At 44.7% G+C, this 21,609-nt stretch overlaps 1 protein-coding gene across 3 annotated transcripts in view; it reads left to right on the plus strand.

The window, feature by feature from the left end:
- The window catches only part of MMD (monocyte to macrophage differentiation associated), a 73,251-nt gene that overhangs the window by 24,298 nt on the left and 27,344 nt on the right, over nucleotides 1–21,609 (plus strand). For all 3 annotated transcript variants that reach the window (XM_040437734.1, XM_040437736.1, XM_040437735.1), the window contains exon 2: nucleotides 10,615–10,696. In XM_040437734.1, coding sequence (XP_040293668.1) covers nucleotides 10,615–10,696 — 82 coding nt within the window. The remainder of the gene's footprint in view (nucleotides 1–10,614; nucleotides 10,697–21,609) is intronic.

Raw genomic sequence — 21,609 nt, forward strand, 5'->3', positions numbered from 1 at the left:
GAGGATGAAGATGGAACATGCTTGCGTTTTTACTGAACGGACAGATGGTCACTGAAAACCAATGCTCATGTGCGTATACCCATCGAAATGAGTGAGTCGGGGTTCAGTCCTTTGCATAACTGGACCCGTCCTGGCAGAAAACTCGCTTGTGTGAAATAAGCTTTTTAGGCCTCTTTCACACGTCTGTGATGATATTGCTGACCAGATGGTCAGTATTTCATCCATGGAGATGTCTGTGAATGTTCCATATTTGGTCCTTGGGTCCATTTTCTTTGCCGTCAACGTGTCATCCATATTTCATGGACACTGCTAGCCAGAAAAAATCATTTCCAGAGCATCGCCTACCAATGGTCCGTGAAAACCACAAACCAATCATGGATGGCATCTGTGCTACGTCCGTGGTTTTCACAGACCCTTAAACTATAACGTGCATGCTTCCGTGGTGTCACCATGGACCCACAGTCCATGGAAAACCAATGACATGGGAATACACACATTAAAGTCAATGGATTTGTGTGCTGTCCGTGAAGACCCTGGACAGCACGCGAACGTGAATCACTGACTTGAAACAGTCCTTACTAAGAAAACCATCACACTTGAAGTCAAGGCCAGTGAAACTACTAAAGGTTCAGGACAAGGAAGGTATTCCACTTGACCAGCATTTTGAAGATGGATGTACCTTGTCTGACCTCAACATCCAGAAAGAGTCCACCTTGCACCTGGTGCTGCATCTTCATTGTGGTATTATAACCTTCCGTCTGCCATCTTGCCCAGTAGTACAATTGTGAGAAGATGAATTGCCTCAAGTCTATGCTGATCTTCATCCACCTGCTGAAGAAGCACCTCCACGGCAACAACTCGCGCTCCGAGCAGAAGCTCAATGAGGTCCACGTTGAGAAATAATCAAAAGTTAAACATTTTTATGTCTGTCCTGGTAAAGAATTCAGTTTTAAAGTGTGAACCATGCCGCAAAATAAGTTGAGGAGAACAAGTGACTTTTTGCGGAGGGATTGGATGCTCAGGTTGAACACTGGTGGTCCAAAGCGGTCCTTTACAGGTCATTTAGCAGAATATGAGCTGCTGTTTTCTTCTTATCTGCTTCATTGGCCAAGATGTCGGCGAATCTGTCATCCGCATTAGATTCTAAAAAGCTAACACAGGCATAGGGTAACTCGAGCTCTCCTCGCCAGTACTCCATTACCATACATGTTCCACTTGGCCAGATCTGTCCTAAGTTATCAGAGTAGAGCTGTAGGAGAATGAGAAATCCATCCTGGTGGATCTATCTTTGCTTCCCCAACACTGGAAATGTGCCAGCCCCAATGGTTGGGATCTACCAGAAAACATGTCTGTTTACAGCGTGAAGTGTTCCTGTAATTTCAGGAAGCTTCTGACGTGTCTTAGTAATGTGAGAAGTTTTTTGATCTGTGACAGTATGGATGCAGAGACTCCCACGATTGCTAAAATAAAAGTTGCATTGTGGTACCCCATTTCTTCTGATTGTCTCTGCTCACTTCTTCTCAGAGAGCAGTATACTGACTTTTAGACTCTCTTTGAACCTGTTTATTGCTCTCTCTGCCGTCTCGAGAACCGATCAGAACCGAAGGAGCACAACGATCAGCTGAAGGCTCCTGTTCCTTCAGTTGTAAAATGACGGCACACTTCATGATCGATCTTCTCTACTATCATATTTTTTTTTTTTACCTATTTTTGTAAATACCTGCATCTTTTTGTGAAATGCTGTGTTGGAGCATTTCCTGTGTTATTCTTCCTGGATATATGTAAATTTATTGACAGTTGGCCAGTTGTTAAAGAGACATGTCCCTACACACTCCGACACTGTCCAGTCCATGCTGACTGTACTGGTAATGCACTATTTCAACACTGACTGAACAGGAGGAATGTCAGAGTGATAGAGAAGATTCTTCGGTGTTTGAGTAATACAAGTGTTTGATAAGGCAGACATGTCAGAGGGGTGGACAGGTCATCTTTAAAGGGTTTGTGCAAGAATAAGGCGGTTTAGGCAAACCAGACCTGTAAAGATCACTTGCCTACTTCCCTCTCCGCTTCTTCTTCTCCTTGCAATGCTCCGTTGCTCTCCCTCACTTTAAACATCCGGTTTGACGTCACCTGAAGCCAATCGCTGGTCACAGCGGTGACTGGATCCCCTTACGTTATGTTAAGTGGTCACATGAAGCAGGGGGATCCAGTCACTGCCGTGGTCAGTGATTGGCTGCAGGTGGCGTGAAATCGGTTGTTTTCAGCAAGGGACCCTAGCGGAGCACCGCAGGCCTGGAGGAGCAGGGAGCCAGCGCCGGGAAGCGGGTAAGTAAGCTTCCCTTTACAGGTCCGGCCAGGTAGGGGGGGTTTGCCAAATCACCTCCTCCCTTTGTTCTTGCATAACCCCTTTAGGGCTCATTCAGACTACCGTATTTGGTGTCTGCATCCATTTGGCAATTTTGCGGAACGGAAGCGGACCCATTCATTTCATACTTCTGTTCCACGGCCCCGCAAAAAGATAGAGCATGTCCTATTCTTGGACAAGAATGGGCATTTACATGATAGGGGTGGCCGTGTGCGTTCTGCAAAATGCGGAATGCACACGGTCGGTATCCGTGTTTTGCAGACTTCAAAACGAATATGGTCATCTGAATGAGCCCTTAAAGGGGTTGCCCGGGTTCGGAGCTGAACCCGGACATACCTCCATTTTCACGCAGGCAGCCCCCCTGACTTGAGCATCGGAGCAGTTCATGCTCTGATGCTCTCCTTTGCCCTGCACTAAATCGCTCAGGGCAAAGGCATTTTTAGGAGTTCTGGTGACGAACCGGGCTCTCCATGGGGCTGCCAGGAAGCAAAACGGCTAGGGCAGCACTAAAGCCTGCCCATCAGAGCCGGTGACGTCCCTGAACACACTGCCAGGCGGAAGCTTCCGCCCGGCAGTGTGTTACGATAAACAAAAAAGCCCGTGCCCTGCGCGATGTAGCACAGGGCAAGGGAGCGCATCGGAGCATGAGATGGACCGATGCTAGCCTCAGGGGTGCTGCCTGGGTGAAAATAAGAGTATGTCCGGGTTCAGCCCCCTTAAGGAGAGGGGACTTGTTCTGTGTCACACGGTGCAGTTTGCCCTTAGATTTGGCCGTCCTGGCTGTCTATCTGCTGTAGAGTTCTAGGTCTTTCCTTACGGACTGTCTATTTTTCCATCTTTTTTGCATTATGCAGAACAAACGCTTTGACTGTCTAAACCCAACTTAATCTTGCAGTTCTGGGGAAGTAAGGCGTGAACTGGAAGTCCATTCATAGCGTCGCTGATTTGCATTTCTAGTGTAAGCCGGTACGCTTTGCATTCACCTCATTTGGCTGCTGAACAATGGCGATACTTTTCGTGTATTGTGCTTCCGCTCATACCCGATTATTATTAGTGACAGTTCAGAAATATCCGGTTCGCAAAAAAAAAAAACAGAACGGACATGGAAAGAAAATATGTTCATGTGCATGATGTCTTATACTGAGGAGGAGATCGCTGCATGTAATAGCAGCGGTCTCCTCTGCTAGCGAGCAGGCAATTGCTGGGAAGGAACGCCCCCCCACCCCCGACAATCGCCTGTAGAATCTGTCGGTGTAATAGGGCCCTTAGCCTGCAACACTTTTTTGACATCAGGTCTTTAGATTTCTGAAAACAGGGATCGGGCCTTATTAGGGCAGACACAGACAAGCGAGTTCAGTGCGAGAAACTCGCATCGTGTGTCAGTGTGAGTTCCTGTTCTGCCTCCCGCTCCTCTGACAGGATCCTACAGCATTACAATAATTTATAAGGCTTTGTAACCCGGCGAGTCCTAGAATCTATTGAATTACACTGACCTAATGCTGTCAGTGTTATTCTGTAGATTTTAGGACTCTCAGGGTCACACAGCATTATAAATCACTCTTCTGCCGTGCGATCCTGTCAGAGGACCAGAGTTCAGAACGGGATCACACTGACATGCTTAACTCTCTCGTCTGTGTCTGGCCTTACACAGGGCACCAAGATAATAAATTAGACTCAAGGTCCATTTAGATGGAGCAGTTTCCAACCTGAATGAGTGCAGGTCAATGATATACAAGCTGATCGGCGCTCGTTTAAGGGGCCTTTCACATGATCTAATGCAAACAGCACGAGAAATGATTGTTACTACGATCATTCGTGCCCCATTTAGTCTGTACATTGTCGGCAGCCCATCCAGTTCACTGCTGACAAGCGAGCAAAGATTGTGAAGAAGACTGTGACGACACCATTGTATGTAAGGTGGTGGACCTTTGTCAAAGAGGTTAACCCACAAAAAGTACTGATCACCTATCCACGGGACAGGTGATAAATATCGGATTGCTGGGGGTCTCATCATTATGACCCCCAGAGGTCCCGAGTCCCTTCTCTGAATGGAGCACTAGTGCGAATACCCATCCATTACTCCATTCACTTCTATGGGACTGGATGAGTGCTGTCTACATCAGTCTCATAGAAAGGGATGAAGCCATGGACGCAGACTACCACTAGACTCAGAAAGGGGACTCGGGGACACCACCTTCCTAAATTGCTGGGTGTCCCAGCAGATGGACTCCCCACAATCCAATATTTATCAAGTGTCCTGTGGAGAGGTGATAAATACCTTTTATGGGATAACCCCCTTTAAAGGGCATCTGTCAGCAGTTTTGCATCTATGACACTGGCTGACCTGTGACACGTGCTCTTGGCAGCTGAAGGCATCGGTTTTGGTCCCATGTTCATATGCGGCCGCATTGCTGAGAAAAATGATGTTTTTATATATGCAAATGAGCCTCTAGGAGCAACGGAGGCGTTACCATTACACCTAGAGGCTCTGCTCTCTCTGCAACTGCTGCGCCCTCTCCACTTTGATTGACAGGACCACACTGTAAACATCATCACGTCTGGCCCTGTCACTTATGCCAAGCGGACGTATAACAGGTCAGCCAGTGTCATACATACAAATCTGCTGACAGATGCCCTTTAAGGCCTTAAACCTTACCGATTCCTTCCACATGCCCCCGGACACATGCTCTCAGCCGAGTGTGCATGTATTTTCAATAGGGTGAGGGGTAGAATAAGCCGCAGACAGAAACTTTATCATGAAGGTCAAATATATTGCCTCTTTAAAAAGTACATCCTAAGGGCTTATGCACACGACCATGATCGGCGTGGGAAACGCGGTCCGAGTGTCAGCTGCAGCTCCTCGACCCGAACTTACTGAGTCCTAGTGATAGTCGGTTAATATCTGGTCACGTGTACATGATGATGTGAGTACACTGCAATAGCCCCACGGTCTCATAGCGACTGACTGTATCATAAATCACTATGATGCAGTCAGTTCAGGGCAGGGAAGATGCGGCCGACACACTGGCCATCTTTTCTGGGAGCGATCACGGTCATGTGCATGAGCTCTAAATCGGACAACTTCTATAGTATAACAGATCGTGGGAAATCTCAGCCGGGCATGTCTACTCCTGTCTACATCATCGCCCACACTGGCTGTGGAAGGAATCCTTCTTCAGGTGAGTCTTCAGGATTGCATGCTGCCCTGCTCTAGGCATTGTCTGCACCTGCCTTCCTGACTCAGTTCAAGGAAATGTAGACTTTAGGCTGCGCTCTTAGGGACATCGGGGATCTTCTTTAAAAATCTGTCTTGTACAGCCAAACATACTCAAATGTACTCATAATAGTACTTTTAAAACCTTTGAATGGGTTTTTGTGCTACGTCCGACATCTTTCAAATTACCATATTTTTCGCCTTATAAGATGCACCGGCCCATAAGACGCACCTAGGTTTTTGGGGAGGAAAATAAGAAAATATATATTTTTAACCAAAAGGTGTGCTTTTGGTGGGTTTGAAACTAATGGTGGTCTGTGGATGGCACTGTTATGGGGAAATCTGTGAAGGACACTGTTATGGGGGGATCTGTGGATGACGCACTGTTATGGGGGGGATCTGTGGATGACGCACTGTTATGGGGGGGATCTGTGACGGACACTGTTATGGGGGGGGGGATCTGTGAAGGATACTGTTACAGGGGGGATCTGTGAAGAGCAGTGTTATGGGGGATCTGTGGAGGGCAGTGTTATGGGGAATCTGTGGAGGGCAGTGTTATGGGGGATCTGTGGAGGGCACTGTTATGGGGGATCTGTGGAGGGCACTGTTATGGGGCATCTGTGGAGGGCACTGTTATGGGGCATCTGTGGATGGCACTGTTATGGGGCATCTGTGGATGGCACTGTTATGGGGCATCTGTGGATGGCACTGTTATGGGGCATCTGTGGAGGGCACTGTTATGGGGCATCTGTGGATGGCACTGTTATGGGGCATCTGTGGATGGCACTGTTATGGGGCATCTGTGGATGGCACTGTTATGGGGCATCTGTGGATGGCACTGTTATGGGGCATCTGTGGATGGCACTGTTATGGGGCATCTGTGGATGGCACTGTTATGGGGCATCTGTGGATGGCACTGTTATGGGGCATCTGTGGATGGCACTGTTATGGGGCATCTGTGGATGGCACTGTTATGGGGCATCTGTGGATGGCACTGTTATGGGGCATCTGTGGATGGCACTGTTATGGGGCATCTGTGGATGGCACTGTTATGGGGCATCTGTGGATGGCACTGTTATGGGGCATCTGTGGATGGCACTGTTATATATGTGCCATCCACAGCCCCCCCAACCCATAACAGTGCCATCCACAGATCCCCCCACCGCTCCAGTGCTGCAGTATACAAATATAAAATGTCTCATTCAATTAAAAGTGATTAAACATGCCCCCTCACTCCTAATATTACCGTACATCCTAACGGCTTCTGTACAACGCAGGGCGGCCGGCGCGTCACTCACTGACGTCACGTGCCTGCGCCGCCTGCTTCATTCATAAAGTAGGCAGTGCAGGCACATGACATCAGGGAGTTACGCTGCCGGCCGCCCGGCCTGCCTGCCTGCATTCTACAGAAGCTGTTAGGGTGTATGGTAAAATTAATAGTGGGGGGAGGCATGTTTAATCACTTTTAATTGAATGAGACATTTTATATTTGTATAGTGCAGCACTGGAGCGGCGGGGGCGGAGTACAGTGACTGCACCGCCCCGCCGCAATTGCCGGATCCCAGCTCCTCCTCCCAGTCCCTCCCCGCTCGCTCATACATCGCAGCCTGCGATGTAAAAATGTCAGCATTCGCCCCATAAGACGCAGGGGCATTTCCCCTACTATGGCAGCCAGGACGCTATTAAAGTCCTGGTTGCCGTAGTAGTAGTGGGGAGCAGTATACTTACCGTCCGTGCGGCTCCCGGGGCGCTTCAGAGTGACGTCAGGGCGCCCCACTCGCATGGGTGACGTGATCGCATGGATCACGTTATCCATGCGCATGGGGCGCTCTGACGTCATTCTGGAGCGCCCCGGGAGCCGCACGGACGGTAAGTATACTGCTCCCCCGCTCCCCACTACTACTACGGCAACCAGGACTTTAATAGCGTCCTGGCTGCCATAGTAACACTGAACGCATTTTGAAGACGTATCCGTCTTCAAATGCTTTCAGTTCACTTGCGGTGTTACGGATCCGGCGGGCACCTCCGGCAAATGGAGTACACGACGGATCCGGACAACGCAAGTGTGAAAGAGGCCTTAGTTTTTAGTCAACTTTCTATGACATCAACGCAAGATGAATACAATTTTTGCGGCTTTTTGGCCTCTTCTGGTGTTCGTTTTCCAGACATGTCTGTGTACTCGTTGCTTGATGTAGAGAATGTATGAGTTGTGTGTGTACGGAAGATCACATTTCTTCTGAACGCCTGCTACAATGACGTCAGGCCCTCTGGAATTCATAGGTTATAATCGCTAGACGCGTAGCCGGTGTAAATATTCCCGGCAGATCTGTGCGTCTGTTTACTTGGCGCCTGCTTGGATAATGGATCCCGGAAAATAACATCTTGGATAATAGATGGCGCTGCCTGTTTTTAAAACAGTACATAGCACCCAGGGTTAAATGCTATGGTATATGTCACTACCGCAAAGACCTCAATGGGGCCTCGTTTATCAAAATTGTCTTTGTTGCCAGTAGCAACCAATCGGATCACAGCTTTCATCTTTCAAGAGCCGAACACTAATAGAAAGCTGTGCTGTGATTGGTTGCTATGGACATGAATTTCAGCCAACTGTTTTTGCGCCTCATAGCAACCAGTCAGGGATTTCAGTTTTTTATTTTTTTTTATAAACTGCTCTGGTAAAATGAAAGCTGCATTGTGATTGGCTGGGCAACAAAGACCATTTTCATTTTAGACTGCTTCATAAATCATGTTGTCATAGTAACAAGTACAAATCATAACTCCCGTGATGGCAAAAGTGTCAGAACTTCATTTATGTCAGGCCATGCCCCTTTGTGTTCCATGGCATCACCCCCTTACTCCATATATTCTTCCTTTTTTATTGCCTTTTCGTTATGTCAGTACTGCACCATTGAAAATTAGAGTGGGATTCCTATTTCAGACACTGATGGCATATTGATAGGATATGCCATCCATGTTGGATAGGTGCGGGTCCCACCTCTGGATCCGCTCCTATCTCCAGAATGTGGCCCTTGAAGTGAAGGAGAGGACACCACTTATGCTCAGTGTGTTCTCCATTCAATGCTGTAGGAGCGTGAACAGAGGGTGGCCATGCATGTATGGCCCCGCTCCATTCAATTTGTAGGGGCCCGTTCTGGAGATAGGAGTGAGTCCCAGTGATGAGACCCACGCCTATTTGACGTTGATTGAATATCTTAGCGCCATGCCATCAGTCAGTGCCTGAGATGGGAATACTCCTTTAAATATCAAACATTGTCCATCTGTAGCAGTGGAATGGTCTGCCTCAGGACATGGTCACTGCAAAAATAGGTGACGGTTTTAAGAAAAGGCCTAGATGAATTCTTAGAATTGAAAAACATTCAAAAACGTGTGAAATTCTAGTATCTTACTCCCTTTCCCTCAGTTCACATCCTGTCCCATCCCTTGGTTGACTTTGATGGACTTGCATCTTTTTTTCAACTGTGCTCACTAAGTAATACAAATGCTAAAAACGTCTATATAGATGTGTAACCCATTGTCAGTTTACTGCTGCCATGAGGGGAAGATGTTATCTAAAGTGTAATCCTCCTGATATCAGTAAGTGTAGAATTGGGCTAACATTATGACCTCTCTATTGTTCACTTGATAGGCCTAGATAAAGGTGACCACAGAAAAGCACTGCATTGATTAGTGTGATGTTCTAATTGAGTCACTAGAGGGGACTCTCTCTGGCCACAGTGATGGCCTGACTGAGGGCGTTAAAGGGGATGACTTTTTGAAAAGATCATCAGCATCTGATCGGTGAGTGACCCCTGACAATCAGATGCTTGCAGATGGTTTATCCAAAGAATAGATTATCAGTAAGAAAAAGTTACAGAACCTCTTTAAAGGGGTTGTCTCATCTGAGACGATGGGTGTAAATCTCTAGGATATACCCCCATTGTATGATAGGTGGGCGTTCCACCCCACACCTATATCGAGAATGGAGCAGGCCAAAGTGGTGGCTGGAGCAGGCCAAAGTGGTCGCCCACCGATCAGGATAGATCATCAGTATTAAAAAAAAGTGTAGAACTCCTTTAAACAAGACTGTTTGCCATGCTAATAGAACGAACAGGAAGATAAAAAGCCTGGACAGGAAGTAGAATACATGAAATGACTTCAGAAAATTATATCCAATAAACCATCCACCCACAGCACAGAGGAGCACACACCCTCTAAAACAAATACATAAAATATTCACATACAGGCTGTTAATATGTAATATTTATTTATGGATGTGTTCCTTTAAGCTGCCTTCCCACAATGCTCTGTGCCTGAGCAATAGGTTATTTATTATTTATGATTCCTGCCTACTGACTTGGTATCTCATATTGTCATCTTCTGCCCATCAGTGTGCAACCAATTACTTAATAGAGTTTACTTCGGGGAGTAGCGACCTGGGGATTCCCTATGGTGGGATGGCCAACCTGAGGTTCTCCAGCTGTTGCAAAACTACAACTCCCAGCTTGCCCAGACCACCTACTGCTATTAGCCTACAGCAGGGCGTGGTTGGAGTTGGAGTTTTAAAACATCTGGAGAGCCGCAGGTTGGCCATGCCTGCCCTATGGGAAGGTCCGTAACTGTTCATGGTAGAAGAACTCACAACCCCTAATTCTCCACTCTCTCTTGTTTAGCCCCACATCAGATCGGTTTGTAACCCAATGGTTCCACTTCACCTTCATTAAACCTTATCACAGATATATTTGCAGTGCCGTTTGTTTAATCTGGCTATGGAGCGACCTGTAAATTTCCAGATCATCATACATTCTGGATTTTTGGAGAGGACCTTCAGGAAGGAAGCCTGATATGATGTATTAGCACACAATTTGTCTGATATTACTATGTCTCTGAGGAAACAATACATCTGGTTCATTGGACTGGGAGGTGGATTCTGCCAATATCGCATATAAGAATGATTTAATTGATCTACACATGAAAGCCACAACCTTCCGGCAGCCTTGGTGTGTGTGTGAATTTTAATGATTTCTTCTCTCCACAGGTTCATGAACCACAGAGCCCCGGCGAACAGCCGCTATAAACCGACCTGCTATGAACATGCTGCCAACTGCTACACACATGCAGTAAGTCAATACTGTAGTAAAATCTAGAGCAAGACAATATACCGTACATCACGTCCTAATTTGTCCTATGATATTTACCAATTGCTTTTGAACAACATTTCTTTCTGGGCCCATGAGTCCAGTTGAGAAGGTACTTAGCTCAACCTGCTCCTAAATGGGTCCTTCACCAAGGACAAAGCTCCACAATTTCCATCCACTCTAGTGTTAGCGATGTCTGATATATAGCTAATGAATTATTAGATAAATATCCGATCAGGAGTGAATAAAGGCCCAAGATTTCGGTTTACAAGGTCCTGGGTTGGGTTCTAATCCAGATCTAAGATTCAGTTACCGAAGAACCAAAGACACATAATTCTAAACTTTCCACTTCTCTCACTTACACTGTTAAATGTAATGGATGTTTAGGTCAAATAAAACAATGATGTATCCTCCTTCAGTCTTCAATATTAGGTTTTCCACATAAAGAGTTGGGCAGGCATCCTGGTTCAAGGCATGACCAGCTGTAGAAAAGTTGATAGGGGAGTAGATATAGGGGTACAGAGGTAGGAAATAAGATGAATGGAGTTCCAGCACCGGACAAATTTTTCGTGGCTTATCTTTATTTATCATCCAGCATCATAGACAACGAACAGTGGACATCACCTCCCACCTCCTCCAGTCAGGTTCTTAATCATAACCTCAAAAACTGGAGGAGGTTGGAGGTGATGTCCACTGTTCGTAGTCTATGATGCTGGATGATAAATAAAGATAAGCCACGAAAAATTTGTCTGGTGCTGGAACTCCATTCATCTTATTTCCTATGTGAGAAGAGCCGGACCTTGACTCGTTCCGTGCACGGAGACTATTGGGTTAGCTGGACTTGTTTTATTCTTTTTGGGTACAGAGGTCACACCTGTGTCCCATTGCCTGAATGGGCCCAAATGTCTTTCTGGACACGCCAGTATCATAAATGGCACTTTAGGACCCTGTTTATTAATTAAAATTGTACAGCTGGAATACCCCATTAATCCCTGATATTTAGTCATACGTTTTACCATAATTCATACTCTGAGTATATTGCGATTTCTTGATGTGATATAGACATTTATAAAAGTTAGATGTTTCCCACACAAATCTCATTAATGGTTTGTAAAAGTTAGTAAGTCCTTCTGGTTGCACATTTTTATTTCACCCACATACCAGAATGATAGTGTTTTTTGCTTATTATATGCTGGTGTTTTTGATTTGTACGCTTTTTATTATTTTATATGCTTTTGTTTTTTGTTTTATATGCTGGGGTTTTTTACTTTATACGCTGGTGTTTTTTTGCTTTATATGCTGGTGGTCTTATTTTGCTTCATATGCTGGTGTTTTTATGCTTTATACGCTTTATATATATATATATATATATATATATATATATGCTGGTGTTTTTTGTTTTATATGCTTCTGCTGTTTTTGTTTTATATGCTGTTCTTTGTTTTATATGATTCTTTATTTTTTTATCTGCAGTTTTTGGGTTTTATTTGCTGGCGTTTTTTGCTTTATATGCTTTTTTGTTTTATGATTTTTTTATTTTTTTTATCCGCTGTTTTTGTGCTTTATATGCTGGTGTTTTTTGTTTTACATGCTATTGTTTTATTGCATTCATCAGGAAGTAGAAAATATGTTGTAGTAGTTGCACACAGAAATAAAATATTTTAAGTCATCTTGTAAAAGTTAAGAGTTGTAAATGGTTTTCGTGACCATTGCTAAGCTTTATTGCAACAGATTTGGCACATGGCCAACCTGACCTGAAAGGAAATGATCATGTTGCTTGCTTGGTTCTTTGTATGTGTGTGTCCTTTTCATCGGAGGGTTTCTCAAGTATTTCTGTGTAAAGGGTGATGGGATGGCTGAGTGAATGCAAGACCTTCAAACTTAGAGACAGTATGCTATAAGATAGATCTTATCATGCGTCTTTAGAGGGGCAAAAAATTCTTATATTCCTATTATCTCCTATTTATTATGTTGTGCCAAGATATTCCACGGCTCTGTACAGAGATTGTCATCACTCACACCAGTGCTAATGAATAGCAGGGCTCCAAAACTGGATTCCCTTGTACAAACACACCCCTGTCCGCCTTGCAGCCTAATAATCCCCACCTTCTTTAAATGGCAACGTAGTGTAGCTTTTTTGTGGGGTACCATCCAAATATCTAGACTAGAATAAGTCCTTAGGATAGGTCATCAGTATCTCATCAGCGGGGGTCCTGGAAACCCCCTTTTAACTAGAGTGTTCTTGGCTGAGAGATGCAAAGAAATCCTGACTTATAATGGTTAGGGATTCCAACTTTAATTAAAGGGGTTGTCTCATCAGGGACAACCTCTTTCAAAAAGCGCCAATGGGGGCTGATCACCATGCTGATCCTTCCGGTGCCACTGGAGCAGGCATCCTCAAACTGCGGCCCTGCAGCTGTTGCAAAACTACAACAGCCTACAGGTATCAGCCTACAGCAGGGCATTGTGAGAGTTGTAGTTTTGCAACAGCTGGAGGGCCGCAGTTTGAGGATGCCTGCACTAGAGAAAGCCACGACCAGCAAGGCACTTCCCTGCCAGTTGCTGTGGTCAAATGTGACCGTGGCATCTGAGCGCAGAAACCTCTAGAGGTGATCGGGGCAGCCGTTCATTCAAGCTTTGGTCGCTCAGTAGATCATAATTGACTGTTTGGCCACCCGCGATGTGGGAAAATGATCCAGTGATTTCAGGTGGTAGTGGCTGATCTCCCCAACCATCTGCCTTTGGGGGAGAGTTGGGACACCCCCATACACATTAAATGGTCAGCTGGTCATGCCAAAGTCAAAAGGTTCAGTGGACATATACAGTACAGACCAAAAGTTTGGACACAACTTCTCATTCAAAGAGTTTTCTTTATTTTCATGACTATGAAAATTGTAGATTCACACTGAAGGCATCAAAACTATGGCATCCACACATGTGGAATTATATACATAACAAACAAGTGTGAAACAACTGAAAATATGTCATATTCTAGGTTCTTCAAAGTAGCCACCTTTTGCTTTGATTACTGCTTTGCACACTCTTGGCATTCTCTTGATGAGCTTCAAGAGGTAGTCCCCTGAAATGGTTTTCACTTCACAGGTGTGCCCTGTCAGGTTTAATAAGTGGGATTTCTTGCCTTATAAATGGGGTTGGGACCATCAGTTGCGTTGAGGAGAAGTCGGGTGGATACACAGCTGATAGTCCTGAATAGACTGTTAGAATTTGTATTATGGCAAGGAAAAAAAGCAGCTAAGTAAAGAAAAACGAGTGGCCATCATTACTTTAAGAAATAAAGGTCAGTCAGTCAGCCGAAAAATTGGGAAAACTTTGAAAGTAAGGGCTATTTGACCATGAAGGAGAGTGATGGGGTGCTGCGCCAGATTACCTGGCCTCCACAGTCACCGGACCTGAAACCAATCGAGATGGTTTGGGGAGAGCTGGACCGCAAAGTGAAGGCAAATGGGCAACAAGTGCTAAGCATCTCTGGGAACTCCTTCAAGACTGTTGGAAGACCATTTCAGGGGACTACCTCTTGAAGCTCATCAAGAGAATGCCAAGAGTGTGCAAAGCAGTAATCAAAGCAAAAGGTGGCTACTTTGAAGAACCTAGAATATGACATATTTTCAGTTGTTTCACACTTGTTTGTTATGTATATAATTCCACATGTGTTAATTCATAGTTTTGATGCCTTCATAGTCATGAAAATAAAGAAAACTCTTTGCATGAGAAGGTGTGTCCAAACTTTTGGTCTGTACTGTATGTAATGCTTAAACCAGGTGTCCTGTCCTATAGTGACATTGTTTTAATCTGCCCAGAGTACCCCAGACACTGCTTATTATGTCATGTCAGTGCTTTCCTTCTCATGTTCTCAGCATCATCCAGCATGCTTTGCTCTGTAATGTTTCCCAGGCCTCCTGCAGATGACTGTATATATTTTTTTCGCGATCTGATTTGCTTTTTGAATAGGGTTGGAAACCATGCGGACAGACAGTGTCTGCATGTCTGTCCCGGAAAATAGAACATTTCCTATTCTTGTCCATTTTGTGGACTAGAGTAGACATTTTGACAACAGGACCCGCATAGAGACGAACGAAATCATTCTGCAGAATTGATTTCTCTAATCAGCAGGTCTTCTTCATTTTCATGAGCCCTAACAAATCGATTCTAACAGCCCTGTTGATTGGACAAATCGATTCTGTAGAATAATTTTGCTCATCTCTAGTACCCGCGGAAATTGTGGGATGCATGCGGCTGATATTTTGTGTATCCGTGGTTGGTGGACCACAGAATAAATATGGTCATGTGCATGAGGCCCAACTAACATGGAGAGGGGTGACTACTGCAGAGGGAACATTGTGGCAGGTGGAGCAAGACCTGTGAAACATTACAGAGCAGAGCATGCTGGGTTTAGTTAGGAAACCAAGCAGGAAGCTGCTGAAAAGGGGAAGTTCTGCATGTAGACATCCTGCCAGGATGTGGTGATCCTGAGAACAGGGGAAGGAAAGTGCTGACGTGGAAAGCCAGAATTAAGGACAATCATATGCAGTATCTCGGATATTCTGAGCAGATAAAATAATGTTATAATGGAATGGATAAGCCCTTTAAGACTAGACAGAGACTTTTTGTAGCACATCAACAATTCACAAGAATGCGGACAACTCAACATACGTATGTAGTATAGTTGAAAAACAACCATTACCTTGGCAGTGGCGCTTTCCCAACCATTTCATACATTGTTGTGTTTTATATGGATTAAAAACAAGGTAATAAATCTCGTTTGCGGTCACACCACAGCCAGCAGGAACATTTAGTAATTGCATAGAGCATTTCAAGTCCTCGCTATTACTGCTAAAAGTTTCCTTCTCCCTGTAAATAATTAAACAAGACTTGCACACTTCATCTCGTTTTGTTTGCACTTCAGGATGCTGAAGGAAAATTCCAGTCCTCAAATGATGTTGCATTGAAGACCTTCACCCCTCTGTTAATCCCACCTTTGCCATAAGATATCAATAGTGATAGGACCAAGAAGACAAGTCATAAGAATCTCCAGCTCAGTATAGATCTAATTGATGAGTAGCACGGTGGCTCTGTGGTTACGTTGTCAAGGACCAAGGACAACATCTGCATGGAGTTTGGATGATCTCCCCGTGTTTACGGTACTCTGGTTCCCTCCCATACTTCAAAGACATACTGATAGGGAACTTAGACTGTGAGCTCCAGTGGTGACAGCGAGTGATAATAATGTCTGTAAAGTGATGTGGAATATGCCAGCGCTATATAAGTAAATACATAAAAATTGTTGTCACTAATGACCCGTTTACATGTGCAGATTATTTGGCCAATCATCTAGAATGAACTTTCTTGAGAATGCTCAATCCCAAGAGTTCTAAAGGTGTCCCCGATCAGCTGAACAATGTACAGTGAGACTGTACACCCTTCTACATCCTAGCAGGCAGAGCTTTTTTTATTTTTGTACCAAAAACTTAGTATACTGCCTAGTTTTTTTTTTTTTGTTTTTTTTTACGGAAAAAGTTAGTATAAGGGCTCATGCACTCAAACTTCTTTTTGGTCTGCATCCAATCCGCATTTTTTGTGGGTTGGATGCGGACTCATTAATTTCAATGAGGCCGCAAAAGATGCGGACAGCACACGGTGTGCCGTCCGCCTCCGCACATATGTTCCGTGCCGTCGGCAAAATTATAGAACATATCTTATTCTTGTCCGCATTACGGACAAGGATAGGACTGTTCTATTAGGGGTCGGCCGGTCTATTCCACAAAATGCGGAATGCACATGGCTGGTATCCATGTTTTGCAGATGCGCAATTTGTGGACAGCAAAACAGCAAACAGTTGTGTACATGAACCCTAGTGCTATATGTCTATGTATGTATGTATACTATATGGACAAAATTACTGGGACACCTGCACATTACATCCACAGAAGCTTTTATGACATCCCATTCTAAATCCATAGACATTAATATGGAGTCGGCCCCCCCTTTGCAGGTAAAACTTCACGCACTCCTCTGGGAAGGCTTTCTACAAGATTTTGCAGAGTGTCTGTGGGAATGTTTACCTATTTATCCAGAAGAGCAATTGTGAAGTCAAACACTGAGGGCCTGACTCGCAACCTCCATTCTAGTTCATCCCAAAGGTGTTGGATGGGGTTGAAGTCGGGGTTCTGTGCAGCCAATCATGTTCTTTCACATCAAACTCACCAACCATGCCTTTATGGACCTTGCTTTGCGCACTGGGGCATAGTCATGGCGGGGAAAAAATGCCCTTCCCCAAACTTTTCCCACAAACTTGGAGGCATACAATTGTCCAAAAAGTCTTGGTATGCTGAAGCATGAAGATTTCCCTTAACTGGAACTAAGGGGCCTAGGTCATCTCCTGAAAAACACCCCCATAGCATTATCCTTCCTCCACCGAACTCTACAGTTGGCAGAATGCAGTCAGGCAGGTAATGTTCTCCTGGCATTCGCCAAACCCAGACCCTGAAGTGTGATTCTTTACTCCACAGAATATGTTTCTACTGCTCCAGAGTCCAGTAGTGCTATACTTTACACCACTCTATCCAATGCTTGGCATTGTGCTCTTTGGCCATCGAAAGCCATGTCATAAAGAACCCGGCACAGCACAGTTTTTGTGTTGATGTTAATAGCAGAGGAGGTTTGGACTCTGCAGTTATGGAGTCAGCAGAGTGTTGGTGACTTTTATGCACTATGCACCTCAGCACTCGGTGACCCCGCTCTGTAACTTTACGTTGTCTCCACTTTGTGGCTGAGTTTGTGTGGTTCCTTTCACTTTGCATCAATATCACTCACAGTTGATGGTGGAAGATCTTGGAGGTTAGAAATTTCATGAAGTGATTTGTTTCAGTGGTGGCATTGTAGGACCACAATGGATTTCAGTGAGCTTTTTAGAACGAGACATTATTTCACAAATGTTTGTAAAGGCGACTGCCTGTCTAGGGACTGGATTTTATACACCCGCGGCAATGGGACTAAACCCTTAATTCAATAATAAAGAGCTGTGTTGGGTTGAGGAGTTGGGATAATGAAGAGAAGACATAGGGATACAGATGAGGAGTTGGAACAGGCAAAGGAACACTTGGCCCAATGTTTCTTTTATTGCTTTTTCCTTCAGGGGTGAAGGAGAAGACACTGCTGCAGAACTCAGGATAATCTGTAGGAAGATTATCAGGAGCTGGATCCACCGCCTTAGGTGGCGGACATTCGTTGCATGCCTTCAAACACTAATAGGCCAAAGGTGTTCAGCATTAGCATCTGAAGGACACTGACCTCATGCGCCACAGCATAGAATAGCTAACGCAGGAAGGGTTCATTGGGTATTATTAGCCTTGAGTAACTGAAGATGTGTCCTCAACCTCTTCATCACTTATCAGGCTGTACCCTCATACTTTGCATTCTTCTGTCCCTAATCTCCAAATCAAATGTATGTGGCATTAGATCTAAACTTGGTCATACAAATTACATCTCTGTCGCCAATTTTGGTGGGTTTAAAGAGGACTTTTCATTAGTTTGAGTATTATAAGCTGGTAGGCCTAGCAGATAGCTGAACACCTCCACATGTAAATGCTTCGTGGGGACGCTGTGCCCCTTGCTACATATGTTAATTTCCACCATTGGTACTGGGAGGAGGAGACGCCAGCGTTTCTCAATGGGCTTCCAGTCGCATCGGAGCACGTCACAGCCAGGGAGAAGGTGAGCTGTTTTTTCTGCCTGGATGTGACATGGTCCGCTGCGATCTCACGGCGTCACAGGCAAGGAAAAGGAGACGCCTTCTGAGAAACCCTGGCGTCTCCTCCTCCTTGTACCGCTAGTGGAAATTAACACAGTGTGGCATAAAAAAAAAAAGCATTTACATGTGGAGGCATTCACCTATCTGGTAGGGATACCAGTTTATAATACTCAAACCAACGGCAGATGTTGTGGAAGTTGAGGATCAGACATGTTGGATTTCAAGTGTCTTTTGTTCTCAGAGGTGTGTCTGGCAGTGGCTTTCTCTCCATTTACTACATAGGCATGCTTGACCACATATGTATGGGTATTTGTCATACGGATAAGAAATGGCTAATCTATGAAACATATGTAGACCATTTATTATCCTTTCCCGATGGACTAAGGGAAGGTCTGCTTTTGGAACTTTTAAAACTCATTTAATTTGAAAAGTAAAGCAACTTTACCTATTCTCTTAATTAGCAGTTCCCATCATTTTGTGTCTACAGCTTCTAGAAAGTCTATATTCGAGAGACCACACCCTATACAGTCTGACCCTAAAGTCGTATTCCCTTCATTTGCCACTTCTCCCCAGTAAACTACAAAATATATTTTGTTCAGAAATAGGAGGTTGGGAAAAAAAAGTATGACTGCAAAAAAAAGTATGACTGCAAAATCAGACTACACAGTTTTTTTTGTTTTTTGTTTTTGGTAGTCTGTCACCATGGAGACACAAATCTGGATGGGAATTATAGATGGGGAAAAAAACTGGAAATTGATAACAATTTGCTTCATTTTTCAGTTTAGATGCTTTGGTACAAGGAATTGACACATTGCCTTTAAGCAGACAACCCCTTTTATTACTTTAAAACCATCAGTACTACAGACTGATACATTTTTCCTACAGTGATACACTGTAGCAAACCATCAGAAAATAAATTTGTGCTGCTGTTATTCTATTTAGTATACAGAAATCTCCCTGGATCCGATACATCTGTATCCACCTCCCTCTGAGTTGGATTCAGCATTAGACCTCAACTGTAAATCTGCTAATTTAAAGGGGTATTCCAGTAGAGAAAAAAAGATCTTGGATGGCTATTAAATGGTTAAAAAAAACGTAACTAGCTTATACTCACCTCGCAGATTCTCCTGGCGCTGTTGTTCTAATAGTGCCTGGGTCTAGGCTGCGCTCTACTTCCTGCTCCTGTCTGATTGGCTGAATATGCTGCTCAGCCAATCACTGGCTGCAACAAAGACCCGCCTCAGCCCCTGATTGGCTGAGTGACATTCCAGGCCATTTCTTGCTGTGTTAAGGCAGGAGCAGGAGGAAATGCGCAGCAGGGACCGTAGCGCCGAAAGCACGACGAGGTGAGTATAAGCCATAGGAGTTTTTTTTTTGTTAGTTTTTTTTAACCATTGCATGGCCATCTTTTTTCTTTTTTTTTTTTTACTGGAAAACCCTACTTTCACACTAGCGTTCGGAGCGGGTCCATCTGATGTTTCATCAGACGGATCCGCTCCTATAATGCAGACGTTTGAATCCGTTCAGAACGGATCCGTCTGCATTAAAACTTAGAAAATTTTCTAAGTGTGAAAGTTGTCTGAGCGGATCCGTTTAGACTTTACATTGAAAGTCAATGGGGAACGGATCCGCTTGAAGATTGAGCCATATAGTGTCATCTTCAAGCGGATCCGTCCCCATTGACTTACATTGTAAGTCTGGACGGATCCGCTCGCCTCCGCACGGCCAGGCGAACACCCGAACGCTGCAAGCAGCGTTCAGGTGTCCGCTCACTGAGCGGAGCGGAGGCTGAACGCTGGCAGGCGGATGCATTCTCAGTGGATCCGCCTCCACTGAGAATGCATTGGGGCCAGACGGATGCGTTCGGGGCCGCTCGTGAGCCCCTTCAAACGGTGCGCACGAGCGGACACCCGAACGCTAGTGTGAAAGTAGCAAACTGTTGAGATAGAGATAGGGCTGAGAACAGTACAAGACTTTAGTATAATACAAGAGTAAAATGAAGTGATCAGCTCGCCGTATGTATCACTGTTCAGCATGGTGCAGGGAGGAAACAGATTCCCGAGTCTGTAGGACATGAAATTCAGAGTTTCCAGCACTCATTAAAACATCCTTAAAAACATCAGAGGGAAACACTAAAAACGCTGACGTTTTGGATAAGGTGGAAACAAGAGGTTACGAATAAGGATGTTTCTTCTCCATCCGAAACGCGTAAGCACCTCTGATGTTTTTAAGGACGTGCGAATAAAGATTTGCGGTGTTCCAATGAGTGTTGGAGACCTTGGACTTTGCTGGTCCTTCAGCATCCAGCAGTTAAGATATCAGTTGTCCTCTTTAGTCCAGAATTTTTTCAGTAGACACAAATGGTGAGCCGAGTGTGCTCCACAAGCTGTGCTTCCCGCTCCTTCTGATGAGCTGCGTCCTCCTGCGCCCTCCTCTTTCTGGGTGTCTGGCTCTGTCGACAGCACATGTCCTCTTGGTGAACCTCTCGCTGTCACATGAGATAAGAGGCGATCTTTCATCATCTCTTCGCTCTGGTAAAGCTGATGCTTGCAAATTATGTTCCTCTTCCTGGGTCTGATCTGCAGCATTTTTCAATGGTCCAACGTGACAAGTCTAATTCTCAGCTCAGTCAGATCTATAGGTCTTAACCCTCTGAACATTATTATTATTTTAATCTGTCGGCCTGGCAGAGACTATAGGAAAAGCTTCGACTCTGCAGGCACTTTATAGAATGAATTTCCTAAAAAGCCATTTTCTAATATACATATAGTGATTGGAAATGTTCATTTTAGCTGCAGGAACATTCCAGTAATAACCTGCTGGGAGACACCTGCTCCCTGCATTGACTTTAACAGATTTTTTTTCTTTTTTCTTTGATCGCATGTAATATTTTAACATTTTTCAAGCGCAGAGATATGCAAAGATGTATCTCCCAAGAAAGAGAACCATCTTGCCAGCCCCACCTATTGGAAGTTGCATCGCACTAAGCCAGCCAGAATCCTACTCCGTACTGATGAGGAACAAGCACCCAGAAACATCTGGATATCTGGTTTGGCTATATTCCCAAGGCTTGTGGGAAAGTCGGTTTTTGTACTCATAGAGGGCCGCTTCCAATAGGTGGCGCTGG

This window comes from Bufo bufo, chromosome 6 (assembly GCF_905171765.1).
Source record: "Bufo bufo chromosome 6, aBufBuf1.1, whole genome shotgun sequence".
Taxonomy (NCBI): Eukaryota; Metazoa; Chordata; class Amphibia; order Anura; family Bufonidae; genus Bufo; species Bufo bufo.